The 18,273-nt window shown below is 48.5% G+C and overlaps 1 protein-coding gene across 2 annotated transcripts in view; it reads left to right on the top strand.

The window, feature by feature from the left end:
• The window catches only part of dph6 (diphthamine biosynthesis 6), a 57,846-nt gene that overhangs the window by 11,525 nt on the left and 28,048 nt on the right, over positions 1 to 18,273 (top strand). Inside the window, exons 4-11 of one of the 2 annotated variants that reach the window (XM_042072985.1) lie at positions 3,375 to 3,448; positions 4,906 to 5,024; positions 12,310 to 12,371; positions 12,740 to 12,834; positions 13,084 to 13,177; positions 16,445 to 16,595; positions 17,086 to 17,223; positions 17,410 to 18,149. In XM_042072985.1, the coding sequence (XP_041928919.1) occupies positions 3,375 to 3,448; positions 4,906 to 5,024; positions 12,310 to 12,371; positions 12,740 to 12,834; positions 13,084 to 13,177; positions 16,445 to 16,595; positions 17,086 to 17,223; positions 17,410 to 17,423 (747 nt within the window). In that variant the 3' untranslated portion in view covers positions 17,424 to 18,149. Of the gene's footprint in view, positions 1 to 3,374; positions 3,449 to 4,905; positions 5,025 to 12,309; positions 12,372 to 12,739; positions 12,835 to 13,083; positions 13,178 to 16,444; positions 16,596 to 17,085; positions 17,224 to 17,409; positions 18,150 to 18,273 lie in introns of those variants that run through there. The other variant, XM_042072984.1, reaches the window with a different exon arrangement.

Below are 18,273 nucleotides of genomic sequence, written 5' to 3'. Positions count from 1 at the left end.
GCAAGAGCCTCGCACACATAGAGGTGGTGCTTGAGTGTGGAAGTTTTCAGTGATAATAGGCCCTTTGACTTTCTACTGGAATTAGACGGAAAATGAATTGTTGAGATGATTGATAAATCGGGTGGTTATAGTTTTGCATCATTAAGTTTACCTATGCCCTTATATTCCTTCCACACAAATCAGTTGAACGGCTCTCGCTGAGCTCCTGCCCAGGCGCTCGCTGCAGTGTGTGTGTGTGTGTGTGTGTGTGTGTGTGTGTGTGTGTGTGTTCACGGTCGGCTGCGTCTCTTCTTTTAGCCATTACCCCAGCAATAAAAAATGTGGATAAATATCTGAAGCAGCATGAAATCAAAGTTTATGTTTTCATAGTGTCATGAATACATGGAACACCCCTGCAATATCCATTTCTCCTGATTTATGCATTCTGTACCCCCCCCCCCCCCCCCACCTTCCCCCACTCCCATCCCAACCCCTCTCACCCCCTCTGCTGCAACAATTATTCCTCCTGCCTTTCCCACAAAGGATGAGAAACTATGTCTAGTATTTGTGAAATCCAAGTGGCTACTGCTCTGTGCAGAAAAATAGAGACCCATAAGAAAGTAATGTCAGGCTCCTTCATTCCGATCGGTCTCCCGGGCGATGACAATAATGGGGACAAAAACAAAGGCGCATCCAAAAATAACCTCCTTTCGAGGGTCCTGAGGTTTATGCACTCGTGTTTATAAACGGTCTAGGCGCTCCAAAGTCATTCGGGAAAGAGATGGAAAAAAATGCGGGTGTGAGAATGTTTCTCCTGTCCCACACTGTGTTATGAGTGGGCGGCAAGCCCCTGTTATTGCAGTGTAACCGTATCTTGTGTAATTATTTCTCTGGTTACCCTTGGACCCGGGAAAGCCTGAGCTCTCCTCATTGTTGCTGGATGATGCTGTGCCTGTCTGCTCACAGTCCGACTGTGTCTCTCTCTCACACACACACTCACTCACACACACAGGCACACACACACACAGGCACACACACACTCAGAAAAATGTTGCTTAATAATATTGCGTTTTATGACTCACCCCATGCAAATAGACCACCGACCCCCCAGTCCTTTTTGTTCCTTCACCACAAGATTCTGATTGGCTATCAAATATAGAGGCAGCATAGCTTAGTTATTGTCACTGTGACCACAGACTAACATCGTATCAGTATCACTCCGTTTGAATCATAGAGGTTACTGACTGCACTGTGTGATGGGATGCATATTCAAGGCAGATATTGGTCAACAGTGATTGTGCCTTGCCCTGAAGATATATTTGTGTGTGCGTGTGCGTGTGCGTGTGCGTGTCTGTGTCTGTGTCTGTGTCTGTGTCTGTCTGTGTGTGTGTGTGTGTGTGTGTGTGTGTGTGTGTGTGTGCTACGTTTGCACCTACACTATATCTTTGCTTTACACACTGCTGTACATTTGGCCTAATAATAGCTCCCTTCATATCACAGCAGTTTACTCTGTGTCCTTTTTTATGAAGATAGGCTGTATACTTAATACATGCCGTAAACTGACCCTGTTCTTCCATGAACAACGTGTGTGTGTGTGTGTGTATGTGTGTATGTCTATGTGTGTGTGTGGGTGGGTGTGTGTGTGTTTATGTGTATGTCTATGTGTGTGTGTGTGTGTGCGTGTGTGTATGTGTGTGTCTCGCGCTTGTTGTCGCCTGGGGGCTCCATCGGCATCGTGGGCTGCCGCCTTGGTTCGCCTCGTCTCGCCTCGGCTGCTGTGTCTGGGCATCCCTGATCCGCGCATCCACACACACATATATATTCTTTATCTGATTAGCTGACACGTTAGCGCGGCAGGCAGCGTCTGGCCCCCGGGGCGGGCGCATGGATTTCATTTAAAAAAGTATCAAAGGTTTACACGGGCGCTCCGTTTTAATCAGCATGTTTATCAGGCAGAGAAAAATTGCAGGAAGGACCACAGGGAGTGTAGGGGCGCGCGCATGTGTGGTGGGGGAGGTTATCTTAAGGACCAGTAGCCTGGGAAATTGATAATGGCTACAAGGTAATTTACTGGCAACTTCAGCAGCCCAGCGCTGCGCCAGTTTGGCCCCTCGCTCTAATTACAACCCATGTAATGTCCTAATGAAGCTGCAGGCGTGTGTGTGTGTGTGTGTGTGTGTGTGTGGAGGGGGAGAATGTGTGTGTGTCGGTAGGGTAGTGTGTGTTGGAGACTGTGAATGTGTCTGTGTATTATTTATTTCAATGTGTTTGTATGCGTTCTGTGCAGGTTGCAGATAGGTGAGACCTAAAGATGGATTTTCGTAAGGTGAAATAAAGATGTTGTTGAATGAATAGTCCAGGGCATGTGTGTTTGTGTGTGTGTACATAACCTGCAGAGAATTGGAGTTGTGAGCGTTTTTTTGTTGTTGTTTTTTTTGTAGGATTGTTTGTCAGGACATCTGTAGCTCCATAAACTCATAGCTTTAGCTCAGTGATGGCTGGGGAAAGCTATGCTCTGCCTGAGTAAAAACTCGTTGGGCATGTTGATGGTTGAATCTGGTCCAGTGACACTGATCCAGTGTGCCAGCCTGGTTCGTTGTCACCACGAGGCATTAGTACCGCCGAACCACCCTTGCGTTTCAATGGCAAGTATTGCAGCTCTCTCTTGACCACCATTGATTTGTCTGAGACAATGAGTCTGTGCTTGCGATGTCTCGGGAACTGAACCAGGGAGAGTTTCCTGGACCGGCCCCAGGATTCGGGGACATTTTTTCCGCCGGGTTGATTTGTTGGTTGGGTTGGAGGTTCACATGAGGCCTCTGATGATAAGGACCAGGCTGTGTGTGTGTGTGTGTGTGTGTGTGTGTGGCTAGGGTGGTGGCGGCGCCACACGCCAGGCGAGGTGTTGGGCTCTCCCCCCTCGCCCTGTGTGTGTGTGTGTGTGTGTGTGTGTGTGTGTGTGTGTGTGTGTGTGTGTGTGTGTGTGTGTGTGTGTGTGTGTGTGTGTGGCCAGGAAGGCCTTGATATCGCCGTCATGTAAACATCCCCCACTGCCTATCTGATGAAGGAAAAGCATGGAGAGTCTGTTTTCTCAGACTGTGAGTGTTTGCATGTGTTTGAGAGACTGTGTGTGTGTGTTTGTGTGTGTGTGTGTGTGTGTGTGTGTGTGTGTGTATGTGTGTGTGTGTATATGTGTGCACCAGCATACATGTACGTGTTTACGGCCACACCTGGTGTTTAGAGAACAAAACTTGCTAAAGTTTTATTAAGTAGAAGTAGGGGGGCACTTAACGCTATCGTTAGAGCTGTGTCCAGTTGCCTCCCAGAGAATAGAGACACTCTGAAACTGAGCCTGGCCCTTACTGAGTGTCCTTTCCGCTCCCTTCCCCTCACAGGAAAAGGAGAGTGTGGAAGCGGTGTCTGTCGGGGCCATTCTGTCTGACTACCAGCGGGTTCGAGTGGAAAATGTGTAAGTAGATCTCAACTGTCTCTCACAGCGCGAACACACACACTCGGCGCTCAACCGATACCTCTATTGGCGCACGTCAGTTTCCACTGTCCAGGCATTGAATTGCACTTTAATTTCGGGATGCAAGCCAAAAGCTGCTGGAGCACTCTTGTTGTATGTGTTATGTATAGATGACCGTGAACTCCTTGTGTAGTGTTGTTTAACATCTTAAATGGCCTGGGAAGAGAAAAAAAAAACAACTTAATCTTCGCTGAAATTTTAGCAGGTACCAGCATATTCCCTGTCAGTATTCCAGAATGTTTTGTACTGGCAGAACCTCATTGTTAAAAATTGGCTTCAGACCACTACCTTTGTTTATACCCACCATATTGGATTTTCTACCACTTATTCAAAGCTGTTCGATGTTTTGACCGTATTGCCACCGCAAGTCCCTAAAGGAGTCCCCAGCGTCTTGACAATACTTTGATGATAAAAAGAATGGTTGGTCACCTTTCATTGCCGCTGGATGTATTGTACTGTATCATCTGATGCTCTACCTCAAAGTCACCCATATCACCTAGCCCAAAAGCTCATGCACTTGATACTCTTGTAGCGTAAGTGGCTTGTGATGGCACATTGGTACCAAGCCACTCAGGCACTGGAGCGCCAGTGAAAGCCCCTTGGCATGCTGGGAATCTGCGGCGTGCCAGTGGTGGCCGGAGCGACCCGAAAAGCCTTAGTCTTAGCGATGGTGAGAAGTTTCTTCCCTGTGACAGCCGCCCTCCGGCCTGCGTTGTCGGGCCATCAAGTCAGGGGCCTCGGCCTCATCTTCCAGCACATTCCAACACCACCACCACCACCACCCCGACCCCGACAGCGCCGCACGACTCCTTGCCTGTCAACAAATACCTCCCGTCAGCCACCCATTGTCTCGGTGGGGGCCCCTCGCACTTTGAGGCGTCTGGTTATGGGCTCAGGTTACCTGTGCGGTCTCTCTCCGTGACAGGACTGGATGACGAGATGGTGGAGGCAATGGAGGTGGGGGGGGGGGGGGGGGTGTGGTAGGTGGTGGAGTTGGTGGCAGTGAAGGGGATTTAGCTGTGATTTCATAATTACACTTTTAATTTCCACCCTGCTCGGTGGGTGAAGCTGGGAGCCTTTGAGCCGGTCTGAGTGTCTGTGCCATACGAGCCGGGCCGTGGCACGCTGCCCGGAGAGTGAAAGTGCCAATTGTCTTTGAAGTTGTTGAGCTGGTGGCGGCGGCGTGATGTGAGCTCTTTATCTCTGTCTCCCTCTCCTTGTCTCACATTCTCATGCTCTCTCTTTCGCCCTCCCTTTTTTCTCTCCTCCCTCTCTCCCTCTCTCCCTCTCTTGATTTCCCTCTCTCCTCTTATCATGGTGTTTGTGTTTCTCTTTCCATCATTCTGTCTCTGGCCCTTTGTTTTTCTTTCTCTCTCGCTCTTGTTTTCCTGTCTCAGGTGCGCTCGGCTCCAGCTCCAGCCGCTGGCCTACCTGTGGCGCCGGGACCAGGAGTCGCTGCTCTCCGAGATGATATCGCGTGGCATCCACGCCCTCCTCATCAAAGTGGCCGCCGTCGGTGGGTGAGCGGGCTGTGGCAGAGCAGTCACCCCTGCCACCACAACACACCCCCCCCCCCACCCCTCACACTACAGTATTGGCAGTTCACCAGTCACACACACACACACACACACAGACACACACAGTCTCACATCCACACACACACACACACACACACACACACACACACACACACACACACACACACACTTGCACACACACACACACACACACACACACAGAGAGTTGTGGTCGGTCAGTGGGGACAGGAGGGAGGAATAGGGTTGTGTGGGTGTGTGTGTGTGTGTGTTTGGGGGGGGGGGGGTGTTGCTCAGCCGCCTCAGTGTAACCAGAGACAGATAGAGTGCACAAAAAGCAAAATAGCGCAGACTAAATCATCAAACACGCGGCTGGCGGAGATGGTTGAGGCTTGGGCTGGAGGGCGAAAGCTCGGTCGAGCGTTGAACAGTATGCAAAAGATAAGAGCTGAAGCCGGCAGCCGCAGAAAGATCTTGACTGATTGCCGACCCGCGTTAATGAAAAAAAAAAAAAGGCGTCCGTAATTACCCCAGCAGTCGCCACGGCACCGTGCAGGGGAGGGGGCACGTCTTGTTCGTCAGGGTCCCTCACATACCTCGACAGCCATGGGCCGTGAAGCGGCGATTAAAATCTAGTATATCTCGTTTAAGCTCTTAAAGAGCTGTGCGGCCGCGGAGAGGTTAGTGTCTTGTCACCTGGCTAGTGCTAGTCGGCCCGCGCTGTGGCCTCAGGGAAGATGCAGATCAGGTTGCTGAATGAGGAAGGAGAGAGAAAAGGAAGGGTGGAGGAGGAGAGAAAGAAAACCTGTCTTTCTCTGTGAGTTTTCCATATGCGGATTGTTACTTGTGTCTACTTGACACTGACACTGGAAGTGATAAATGATCATTATGCTGCAAATGGTTCTTTTTATCCTCCAACCACTTGTGGCAATAAATCACTCCATTTAGCTGCTGTTTACGCACACTTAAGTACTTGCTGTCAGACTCAATTGTAATCAGTTATTAAGGGTTTCAGGCAGACATTTGATCTGTAACATTCAGTGGTATACATAGTATACATTATTATGCCCAATCTAAAATAGTACTTACCCATTAAAAATATTAGTCAATGTCCACGTGCCGTCAAACTATTTTTGTCACAAATAGCTTTTGTCATGAATAGCACAAAAATGCTCACTGAAATTCTATCATGCGACAAGTTTGTGATGTCTTTTATATAAGAAGACTTTATGAAGCACAACTGTGAACTCTAGCTTTTGAATATCCTTTCATTCATGCAATTTGCATTTTACAGGAAGTCTTTAGCCCAGAACAGGTAATTCCACAGTAATTCAGAGCAGTAATTCCAGTGACGCATCTTTTCATGTTTTTATTGCCACGTTTTTCTTGTTTGTGTTTTTTGCCGCGGAAACAAAAAGCTCCTTTGTATGACTCCCAAGGAATGCACATTACCCTCCAACCCCCAAGGCAGTAGCGACGCTCTCCGAAACACCGCCCTGAGCCTTCGCACTTGTCACCGAGACAGGCTCTCACCTCGCCACCCCCAGGGCCTCACCACAGTGCCCTGCCGACGGCACCGCAGCCTCACCTTACCAACACCCCACCCCCACCCCCACCAAAACACCCGCTCCCTCTCAAAAAAGCACATTCTCTTCGTGTCACAGGCTTATAATTAGAAAGGAAAACTACCTTGGGCCTGTTGTGTTTTCAGACCTCCACCACCACCTCCTCCTCCTTTACCCACCACCTCCTCCTCTTACCTGGCTACAGGTAGGGCTCTCAGATCTTATCGCCGCTGACTCCTCACCTGTCCCCGGGGCGGCTGTAATTAGACATGAGAGAGAGAGAGGGAGAGAGAGAGCGCTGAGGAGTCTGCAAGTGCCGCCAGCCCATAAGCCACCAGCGGAATAATTGCAGCTTTCATTAGATCAGGTTTAAGTGGAGAAGTGTGTGTGTGTGGGGGGGGGGGGGGGGGGTGTAGAGGGATTGGGTGTAGGTATTTGGTGTAGGTATTGGGTGACGTGCAGGCGGGACAGGGGCATTGGGGTTGGGGTTGGAGGTGGGAAGGGTAAGGGGGTGGAGGTGAATGGGAGGGTCGCTTAGGTAGACCTCAGACGGAGATAAAGACACATCGCCTGCCCCCCTCCGGGTCGCGACCACTTTGAAAAACGACAAATTCACCCTCTTCTTTGTTTTTCTTTTTTATTTGATGTGCCTAAGCCCTGCTACAACAGCTGGGTTGGACTGCCAGGGGCTGACTGCCAGGTGGGAGTTTTTCTTTTGGTGAGGCGGGGCCGAGTTCATTGCCGGTTTACTCGATCAAGGAAGACAAAGAGAACACCAGTACTGTAATCATTCTTGGAAAAAAAATACCTGGCCTCCCAAGATGGGCTCGGTCTCATCGCAGCTTTGTCTGCTCTTTTATCGATGTCCGAGAATGTCCTTGTTGTTTTCCAACATGAGCTCTCTTCCCTGGTAATTGGCTGTTTAGACGGGCACACATTAAACATTCACGCAATTAGTAAGCTGATTGATTTGCATAGGTGAGGACGCCCGCCCTTGCTGTAGTCAGGACGCTAATTGGTCTCCCGCTCCTAATTGCTACGATGAGGCTGAAAGGTTTCACTGACAAAACTTGACCATTATGAGTCTCTGTGATTTCCTCTGAATACTAAAAATCTTCTTTACAATTAATTATTTCAAGGAGACATAACCATAACTCCGACTGCAACACACACCCCATTTGCAGGTACTGGACAAAAGCCATTTCAAGACATATCAAATACATACATGTCTGACATGCTTGTTAAAGCTGTGCTTTTCTAAAGGTTTAATTGGCTTAATTGTGTACAAGTGTGGTAAGAATAGCAGATTGGTAATGTTATCGTTAGCAGCAGAGCAGATTTTCCCATGATACCTCAGTAATAAGGGAAGTGGCCAGCTGCTCCAGAGGAAGTCAGACTTTCATTGCTTTTCCAATGGCAGTAGCCAAATTAGTCCTGGGAGCAGTATCGTAATTTGCTGTTGACATTTGTGGCACCACCTGCAATAAAACATTGTGATGGATACAGCCAGAGTAACTTTAGCCCAGTGCCCATAAATGACAGACTATGCTCTTGGGCTGGTGAGGTTAACCTTGAACATCTCCAGAACAAAACAAAGTAAGGCTAAGGACTATTTTTTTGCGATCTTGCACCACCACTATTTTTTTGTCCTCATCTTGTAAGAATACAGATATCATGGCTGTACAGTGAAGCTTATGCACTGCTTTAATGCAGTCAAATGTTACTCCTACATCAGGAGATGAAATTTTATGTAAGATAATATAAGCAGCTTTACTGTTGTAGTAATGACATGGTTGTAATATTAGATTTTTTGTGTCCCTGTTTCGTTTAAGCGAAAGGATAAAGTCTGTGTAAGACAGCATGATAAGCATCAGACGAGGTTATAATTGCCCTCGTTTTTCCCTTTAATTTGTCGGATAAAAAGATTACCACCTTGATGTGTGAGAATTGCATTTGCCTTACCCTATTATTCTATGCACAGACACAGAATTTCAGATAAGGGCTTGGACAAATTTCACACATACTCTAATCTTATCATCTGTGTTTTTTTCTGTTCCTCCCTCTCCTTCTCTCTCTCTCTCTTTCTCTCTTTCTCTCTCATTCTCCGTCTCTCTCTCAGATGGGAAAGATAGTGTGTGGTTATTGTTTTTCGTAAGGTCTTTGAGAGCATTGTTCAAAAGGATGAACTAGCTCACGTCATTTCATGCATTCAGAAGCTAAAATGTTACACATCATGAATCCAATTTTCTTCCCCCTTCTCTTGAAAGCAGGGATTAAACTAGGTTGTCAATCCACACAGGCCCATCAGGAGACAATCTCAGGACGGCCAGTATTTCCAATCACCAACGCATTATCTACCATCTCACAGCTTTTTAATTTGCTTCTCCAGCCAGCATCAGAGACCCAAAGAGTGTTCATTTCAATTTGGGAGCTAACTCTCTTGATCTGGGGTAGTTTGGAGATGTTGTGTTCATGGGTATTGGTGATTATAAGGAGCCAAGGTGATTAGGCTGATTCAATTGCACAAGCAGCGGTGGTTTTGAGTTTCACCAAAGGCATGAAGAATGAAACGGGGATATCTTTTAAGTAGAATGATGTAAGAAAGTTACCTGAAGGGTTCAAGGTTGTGATGTTAAGTAGCTCTCATAAAGTAATGTTTTGGTTGGTTATATATGTTTTGTCTGGTCGCCTGTATCTGTTGTGTGTGTGTGTGTGTTTGTGTGTGGGACACAATTTAATTTTGTACCTGTTCCCATTAAGGACTGTGATTGCCACATATTTGTTTGTGACCTTCAACCTCTAGTCTCTTAGATGATCTCTTTCAGTTATCACAAACTTTCCAGGAGAAAGTACTTTTTTTCCCACTGCCCTCTAATTTGAGGCTGTTGAGCAAAGTAATGAAGTGAGCAGGGAGACCTTAAAATCCATTTCCCCTTGCTGTGCCTGATAGCCTCGCTTTGAAAGTTCACTGCCTTTAATTGCTCTTTTATTGGATAATACTGGACAAAATCCTTTTAAAGGGGAGCCATTCCTTCTGCTTTGGCCAGAGCACCGTCTGAGTAGAGTGCTCAGAAGCGGTCTTCAGAGGCAGACAAACGGCGACTTCTGGTGGGATTATTTGGGTTTAATGTGGCATAATGAGCCGGTGTAATGAGAGTGAGGTCAGCCACTAAAGCAGGTGGAGGGGACGCGAGGGACCTGAAGGTCCTGTAACGGAGTGCTGTGTGTCAGTTAAGCAGCGCTAAATGGCTGCCCACGATGGACCAAACACAGGGACTCTGTTTGCTCGTCTTGGCTTTGTGTCTGCGGTTGTTCAGTACCTACAGGCATGCTTTAGACATAAATTATTTAATAAGTTGTTGAGTCCTGTGGTTGTCCCTGGTCTGACTGGTTTTTGATGCTTGTTGTATGACTTCTCAATTACCAGTTAGTGCTTGCTGAAGAGTGTCATACTTCTGAATTAACCACAGGGCTCTAATAAATCACTTGTGTTCAGTCATGCCAGGAAGGTATTGTTTCACATTCATCTTGAAAATAGACACAAACACATGCAGCAAGCGCATATCTGATCAGTATCTGATGTCAATCATGTTGACGCATAAAATGGGTCAGCAAGATCAAGTAAGGCGGATGTTGCAGAGACTAGAGTTTCTGTTTAGTCACCATTCTCAGACAGTCTTTGTTCTAGTTACACTGGCTATCTACGCCAGCCACATAAGATATTTGTTTGTGTTTGCCGTCTGTTGACGTTGGTGTGGCTCCCTCAGGTGAAGAGAAGGGAATTGAGGAGCCAGGCTCAGGTTAACACGCTTTAATTAACCAATGGGGTGGCCTGGTGGATTTCCTGTGTCTCCTTACTCCTTGTAAATACCAAGTCCTGTATCATATTTTATTCACGAGTGGGGAAAGTTAATGAACATGTTAAGAAAAAGGGGGGAGGGAAAAGGCGACATCCTCACAAGCAATTTGAAGCCAATCATTAAAATTTGTTAAAAGGCATGACTAATTAAAAAGGGATATTTAAATTGGATTGAATTTTAATGCTCCCCCCCACCTCTTTCACTCTCTCCCCACCCCACCCACCCCTCTCTCTCTCTCTCTCTCTTTCTTCCTTTCTCTCCCTCCCTATCTTCCTTATTACCTTTTTTGTGCGTGGGGTTAAGATGAGAAGATGTCGAGATTAGATATTCTCACACTAATTAAGAGCAGCGTTCCCCTGGGTGGCAGACGTGGGCCCTCCTCGGCCTCGTCTCTCTCTCCCCTCCGCTTGCCCTCGCGCTCCCCCCCCCCCCATCCTGCAGGAGCTCGTGGCCTGGCTCCACTTGAAACGTGGGGTTTTTGAAGCCCCCCTCCTTCCCCAGGGTCTGCGGTTAAGCCCTTGACCTTTGAGGTTTTCGCAGGAGAAAGGGAAAGAGTGAAAGAGAAAAAAAAAGAGCAGGAGAGTCTGCATTACCGTGTTCTCGATAACTTTTTTGCGGTGGACTTTGACAATGTAGTGCCACTGTAGCAGCGCTGTTGAACGCGAACTGAATCGGCCCCATACGGTTTCCTTTCACGTTACCGTCCAGACGCGCCGGCAGGAGGGTTTGGGTTTAATTTCATTTCCCCCAGCAAAACCTGGTTTAGGTGCAGCCGGCTGTTGCCGTGAGAAACGGCGCGACTCTGCAAAGGCACACTGCTGCAGCACGCCTCGCGTCATCGTGTCAGCCACGTCTGCCGCGTCTGCCGGGAAGCCCTGACTTTGGTCCTGCTGCGGTTTTGAGGGGCGTAAGTAGCCAGCATCTCCTGTTTGTTTATCAGGGAGGACATGGAATTGTTTACCGGGAAGTGGAGTGGGAACGGTGCGGCTCGGTGTGGCACAGTGGCGGCGGCGGGATCAGAACCAGGTGGGAGTCGGCCTCACGCAGGGGGGACTGGCCGTCTGGCAGGCAGTGGTGAGCACTCGCACGTGGGGGCTCAACCAGCGTCATGGTTTTTTTTTTTGTTCTGTTTGTTTTCTTTGGAGTGACTTAAGGCTCGTGACTGGCCCTGAGAAAAGGCACACAGAGGTATAGGCGCCGTGAGCCAGGGGTCGGGGGAGAGACGTCTGGGGAGATTACAGTCAAGGCCAGGGACGGACATGTTTGCAGAAGACATCATCACTCGTGGGCAACTCCTCTCCCTTATCCTCCCCTCACTCTTTCTTTTTTCCTCCTACATTGCTCTCCCTCACTTTCCTTCTACCCCCCCCCCCTCTCTCACTATCTATATCTCCCTCTCTCTCAATCCTCTTTGTCTCTCTCTCTCTCTCTCTCCCCCTCTCTTTCCCTCTGTCTCCTGTGTGCGAAGCACATCTGTGGGGCCTGAGTCACTTCCCTGTGCCGTTTAAGGGGGGAAAGGCAAATAAACAGGATCTCTCCCAGTTTACGTTCACAAAGGAACCAGGCAGGGGCTCGCTTTTCAGCACGACTGAAAACTGTTAACCTTACCCGGAGAGATTTGTGTACACAATTTGCAAAGTCAAATAAATAAGGTCCCGGGCCAAGTTCTTTGTGTGTGCTGTGTTGTGCCGTCTCTGTGTGTGTGGGAGACAGGCCTGCCTCTTGCTGTCATCATGAATCACTGCACTGTGTCTCTGATGGGGCCCTTCTCCTCTGGTGTGTGTGTGTGTGTGTGTGTGTGTGTGTGTGTGTGTGTGTGTGTGTGTGTGTGTGTCTGGCAGGCCTGGACCCTGAGAAGCATTTAGGGAAGTCTTTGGCGGAGATGGAACCTCATCTGAAACAGGTCAGAGCACTTCTCTCTCAGTGCCTATCTCTGTCTCTCTCTCTTTCTATTTCTCACACACTCTTTCTCTCTCTTTCTCTCACACACTCTCTCTCTCTCTTTCTGCCACTACCACCTCCTCGCCTCACCCCACATGAACCCACTGTTGGGCTCCGGTCCAATCCCGCACCAGCTCCCCCCAGGCCCCTGGGCCCGAGACCGTAAAATTTATATGGGATCGGCCGCATTAACAAGTGGCCCACGGTTTCATTCAGACTTTTTTTTTGTTGGGCCGACGGTCTTTAATGACGGAAAGGAAATGGACGAAAAGTGGAGTCCCTTTCATGAAACGGCTGTTAAACATTGATGAATTCCTTCCCTTCTGGCAGCTCTCTCAGAAGTATGGAGTGCACATTTGTGGGGAAGGGGGTGAATACGAGACCTTCACAACCGATTGCCCTCTCTTCAAGAAAAAGATTGTCGTGTAAGTTATCATAAAGCACACTATCTCCCATACAAAAAAGCCTCATTGTGCTGTTGGTGCCAACAGGCTATTCCTAAAACTCATTCCTTTAGTTGGTACCTGGACTAGAAGCCAAAAGGGACGTTACACACTGCAGCTTAAGTAGTTTCATGTAGATAATAAGAATTCACATTGTTTTGGGGGTGTAGTTCAGGGTATATTTCTGTTTTGTTATCTGTTTTTAACTGGTTTTTAATGTCAAATTTGCAGTGATGCCATGGAGACGGTGATCCACTCGGCAGACGCCTTTGCGCCGGTCGGCTACCTGCGCCTCACTCAGATGCACATCGAGGACAAAGGCCAGGTCTGCTCGGCTCCGCTCCCATCTCATCTGGACACACCACTGTCCTCATCTCCTCTTCTCTCCTCTCTTGTGCTCTCCACTCCTCCCTCTCCTCCCTTCCCTTCTCTCCTCTCTTCACGACTTTTACACTATACTTTTCTCCTCTTTTCTCTTCTCTTCTCCTTTCTCTGCCTTTCTTTGGCCTCTCTTCTCTCTCATCCTCTTCTCTTGTCCTCTTATGGCCTCCTCCCATTTCCCCACCTCCCCACCCCTCTCCTCTCTTCTCTATCCCCCTGTTCTCTTCTCTCTCTTCCCCTCTGTTCTTCTCTTCCTCCTCTCCCAGGATGAGCCGTTCATTCAGGCCTGGGAAAAAGCTGTTCTGCTTTCACATGAAGCCTGCGTCGCGCTGTAAACCAGTCAAGTGGAATGATGTGTATTTTATTTATTGACAGTTTCATTCGGTTGTTTTGATTGTTCGATTTTGCAGAACGGGGAGAAAATTGCCATGTGTTTGTTTTATTTTTGATTGGAGCGATGGACACGGCTTTTCCTCGTGAAATTGGAACTCGGTCATTATATCATTATGCGAGGGTTGGAGCGGGGAGGGGGACAAATCACGAGTGCAATGAAAACAGCAGAGATAGAGAGTGGAAGGGGACGCGCCGTTGGCTGCGTGAGAAGTTTGTTGAACATCTCTGCAGCTCTGACATGGCGGAGAGAGAGAGAGAGAGAGAGAGAGGGTTGGGTTGGGTTGGAGGCACTCTGGAAAACAGCGTCTCCACAGGGGCTTTTCTCCCACATCTCTTTCTCTCTCATCCTTCTCTCTCTCTCTCTCTCTCTCTCTCTCTCTCTCTCTCTCTCTTTCTCTCTCTCTGTTTCTCTGTCTTTCCCTTGTTCCCTTGGCCATCTCCCCTCACCGCACTCGGCCTACTTTGACGTCTGCAATATTCACTCCCGCCCCAAACTAGGCCCGGGCTTAATAAACATGTCGGCTCAAATTAAAGTGCCCCCGCGTGCAGGTAGGTGGAGGGGTGGAGTGGAGGGGGGGGTGGGGGGTGTTGGGCGGCTACGCCCAGATAGCTGTCACCAGGGAGAGGCACAGAGGAGAGATGAAGCGAGGGAGGAGAGAGAGAGAGAGAGAGAGGGAGATAGAGAAAGGTTATTCTGGCCCCAGAGTCTGCAGTACCCCATGTGTGATGAGCCCCAGTGAAAGTGCTTGGAGTTGTAGTCAGTGTGTTTGCCTGACTGACTGTCTGTAGTTGTTTTCCTGTTTTTTTTTCCTTGTTTTGTTTTTTCTTTTAGTAAAGTGTGTTGATATGTGTGGCAGTGATCTCTGTGTGTTTGCTTATGTGGTTAAGTATGTGTGTGTGTGTATGTGTGAGAGCGTGTGTGTTTTATACGTTTTTAGATGACCACAGTTTGTGCCAGTTTCATCTTGGATCATGATTACCGTGTCCCTGCACCACTTAGCTTCACTCTCTAGAAGGAAACCCACCAGGCCCATCCGCAGCAGAGCATGCCACCGCCACCATGGCACTCCACTGCTCTGAGAACAGCACTTAAAAGCATCAAACGCTCCCTCATCTAGGCACTGCACTGCTCTGCGAACAGCACTTAAAAGCATCAAACGCTCCCTCATCTAGGCGCTCCACTGCTCTGCGAACAGCGCTTAAAAGCATCAAAGGGCCCCACTACGTCTAATTCCTCTTCCCGCTCGGCAGCTTGGCTCTCAGCAGCCATGCTGTGTGCAGAATCTGTGTCCGGCGAGCCAGACTCACAGAACCCCAAAGCCAAATAAACACAAACCAACACAGCCTCCGTATTTGGCAGCATTCCTGAGGAGAGAGCTGGCTGAAAGGAGAGATGTTAATTAGAGCGAGGGAGATGGAGAGGAGATGGAGAGGAGGAGAGGAGAGGAGGAGAGGAGGAGGGGACGGGGTGAATGAAATGAAATGAGATGCAGAAGCTGTGCGCTGTAGATCTGATGTGAGACCGGCGGGAGTGGAGAGTCTGTTCTGGGTCACAGCCAGGCAGGGTCAGCCGCTGGGATGATGGTGTGTGTGTGTGTGTGTTTCACTCTTTGGAGGCGGGGGGGGTTCAGGGAGAGAGGTTTGTTGTTGGTTTGTTGGGAGTAGGATGGGGGGTGGGTGGTGGTGGAGGGGGCGAGTTGTTGGGGGCTAGTTATTGGCGAGAGAAAAAAAAACATAGCCTGAGTAACCCTCAGCTCTCGTGTCCTCCAGCCACCCAGCCCTACAGCCATGCTCTCCTCTCTCCCCACAAACACCCCCTCCACCGCTACCACCAGCCAGCCACCCATCCTGCTCCCCCTTCCCCTCCCACCCCCCCTCAAGTTCAGCAGGGAAGAGCAGGGAGATTCCAGGGCCCTGTCCAGGGGAGAGCCTCCCCTCACCCAGCCTTCCAAAGTGCTCTCCGTCAGGCTGACGAATCCAGCTTGACACCCCGCTCTGGATGAACCAGCAGCATGGGAGTAGGGGGTTGGTGGGTGGGGGTGTGCGTGCGCCTGTGTGTGTGTGTGTGTGTGTGTGTGTGTGTGTGTGTGTGTGTGTGTGTGTGTGTGTGTGTGTGTATTGGAGGGGGGCGAATGGCATCATTTGCCCTGAGTTAATTCTGCAGGAGTCCCTCTACTGTGTGGGGGCTGGGGCTGGAGTATAATTAATTTGATTATCACATGGGCAAATGCAGCTGACAGCAGGAGATTTAAGAGAAAGAAAAAAAAAAGCCTAAAACTGATTTTTTTTTTTTCAAACAGTGAATACTTTTAGTGCCCTTTTCTGTCAGGTAATACTGCATGTAAATACAGACAGCCATTTCCATTTTTGTTTTGGTATTGTATTTTATTTTAAAAATGAAGGGTAAAATGTAAATAAACAAGACTGATGAAACACCGGGCTCTTGTGTGAAACACTCGACACGTCAAGAGACAGTGTGGCTGAATGAGTGACGGATGGAACGATTGCATTTACTGTATCAAGCTACAAAAAAAAAACAAAAAAAAAAGCATGCCCCCTCTCGCTGTGATTCATGAATATGTTAGCATTGCTTTTTCATATTCATTCCTCCTCCCAGTCATTTTTTGGCCCGGGCACGTCAGAGAAGACTGACATGGCATGCATGGCAGCTTATTGGAAAACTAATTATGCTCAGTTTTGTTTTCACCCGCATGTATCGTTTTTTTTTTTTTTTTTTTGCCCGCCACCCCCCACCCCCAGCCCCCCATCTCCCTGTATCTTTCTTGGCTGATTTATTCCCGTTTGGGCTTGATTTCAGGGCCCCACAGCGAGTCCTCTGCCCCTCGGTACTTGTCCTTGCCAAAGCGCCATTGACAAGATGACTGAGGAGGCGGAATATGCTGATAAAACCCAAGCCATCCAGGAAGAATTTACATCAAACAGCGACCTTAGTTGTCAGCGGGGTCATGGTGAGATGTGTGTGTCGTGTGTGATCATGTGTAGTTGTATGTGTGTGTGTGTGTGTGTGTGTGTGTGTCGGAGTGTGGTGATATCTGGGTATGATATTACATGCCATCATCTCTTTTACATGATTTGTCTTTTATTGATGACGGCCATTAGAATTAATGACACCAGCTGATATCGGGGTAATTAAGGAATTAAATTCTCTTAATTAATCACGATTGAGGTCACAAATTGAAAATCTCCCATGAATTTCCATTAGTCTTTGAATCTTATTCCCATTCCCCCTAATCAACTGCACTCAATTGAATTTGCTCCCCCATACCACCCACCACCATCCAACCCCCTCAGTCTCTGACACCCTGGCACACAAAGGCCGGTGCCATGTGCTCTTCTGACTCTCTGTGTCTGCATTGTGTTTCCTCTCTCTTTCTCTCTCTCTTTCTCTCTCTCTCTCTCTCTCTCTCTCTCTCTCTCTCTCTCTCTCTCTCTCTCCAGAGCCCATGCTCGCCTGCTCTCCCCGCAGTGTGGCAGGCTACCAGTGGTTGGCTGGCATCTCTGGTGCGCACGGCGAACAAGAGGAGGAGTGCAGCAGAATCCAAGCCCAGACCAAGCAGGCTTTCACCAGGCTGCAAGGTACAGCAGCAGCCCATCAGAGCTCACTCACCTAACAACCCCCAACCCCCCCCCCCCCCCCCCACCACCACCACCACCACCACCAAAAAAAAAGAAAAATGAAATAAAAAGCAAAAAAGGCATCAAGTATTTAAGGATGGTGAAAAAGGAAATTGTCTGTGTTTGCTCTTATGTGGTTCTATCCAGCCCTGGCTCCATAGTCCATGTTATCGCAGGCTTGCATCTCCACTGACCAGATCAGCAGACGATGCTGGACGTCTTGCTTTCAGCAGGTGGTGGTGACAGGAATAAAACAAAGCATCAGGAAGGGGCAGGGGTACAGGAGAGTGGAGAGAGGACATGCAGTAAATGAAGCAAAGTTGCCAGTCTGGTCCACTTCTCTTACACATTCACACACACACACACACACACACACACACACACACACACACACACACACACACACACACACACACACACAGCCTTTGTTCCTTTGTTCTCATAGACATTTTCATTTCTCCTTGGTGTGCTGGCAAAATGCACTTGAAGAGGTGGGACAGGGAGCAAGAGGATAGATGCTCTTTATTCAACCCCAGTCTTTTCAAGCGTGGAGGCGAAAGGCAGGCCTATCTGACACCCTGCAAACACAAAGACACACACGCACACACAAACACACGCGCACACACACACACACACACACACACACACACACACACACACACACACACACACACACACACACATACACTCTGCCCTGTCCATCACAAAAGAGGGCCAGGGACAGGCTCTTCAATTTAAGTGGGGGAGAACGAAACTGAGTCTTCAAAACACATGCATGCCTTCTTTCTTCCTCTCTCTCTTACTCTCTTTCTCTCCCTCTCTTTTTATCTATCGTTTTTCTGTCTCTTTTGAATACTGTGTGCTTTGCCTTTTTTTGCCTGCAGAAACTTTTTTTTTTAAGTGGCGTCTTTAACAGAGCATCTCTTTCTCTCTCCCTCTCTCTCTTTTTGCTTAAGAAGTTGGAGCGAAAGATGAAAAGCATATTTAATGTTTATCGTCTCTGCCGAAACA

Source organism: Alosa sapidissima, chromosome 19 (genome assembly GCF_018492685.1).
Source record: "Alosa sapidissima isolate fAloSap1 chromosome 19, fAloSap1.pri, whole genome shotgun sequence".
Lineage (NCBI taxonomy): Eukaryota > Metazoa > Chordata > Actinopteri > Clupeiformes > Clupeidae > Alosa > Alosa sapidissima.
The sequence above is the reverse complement of the archived record's forward strand: the minus strand, read 5'-3'. Positions and strand labels throughout refer to the sequence as shown.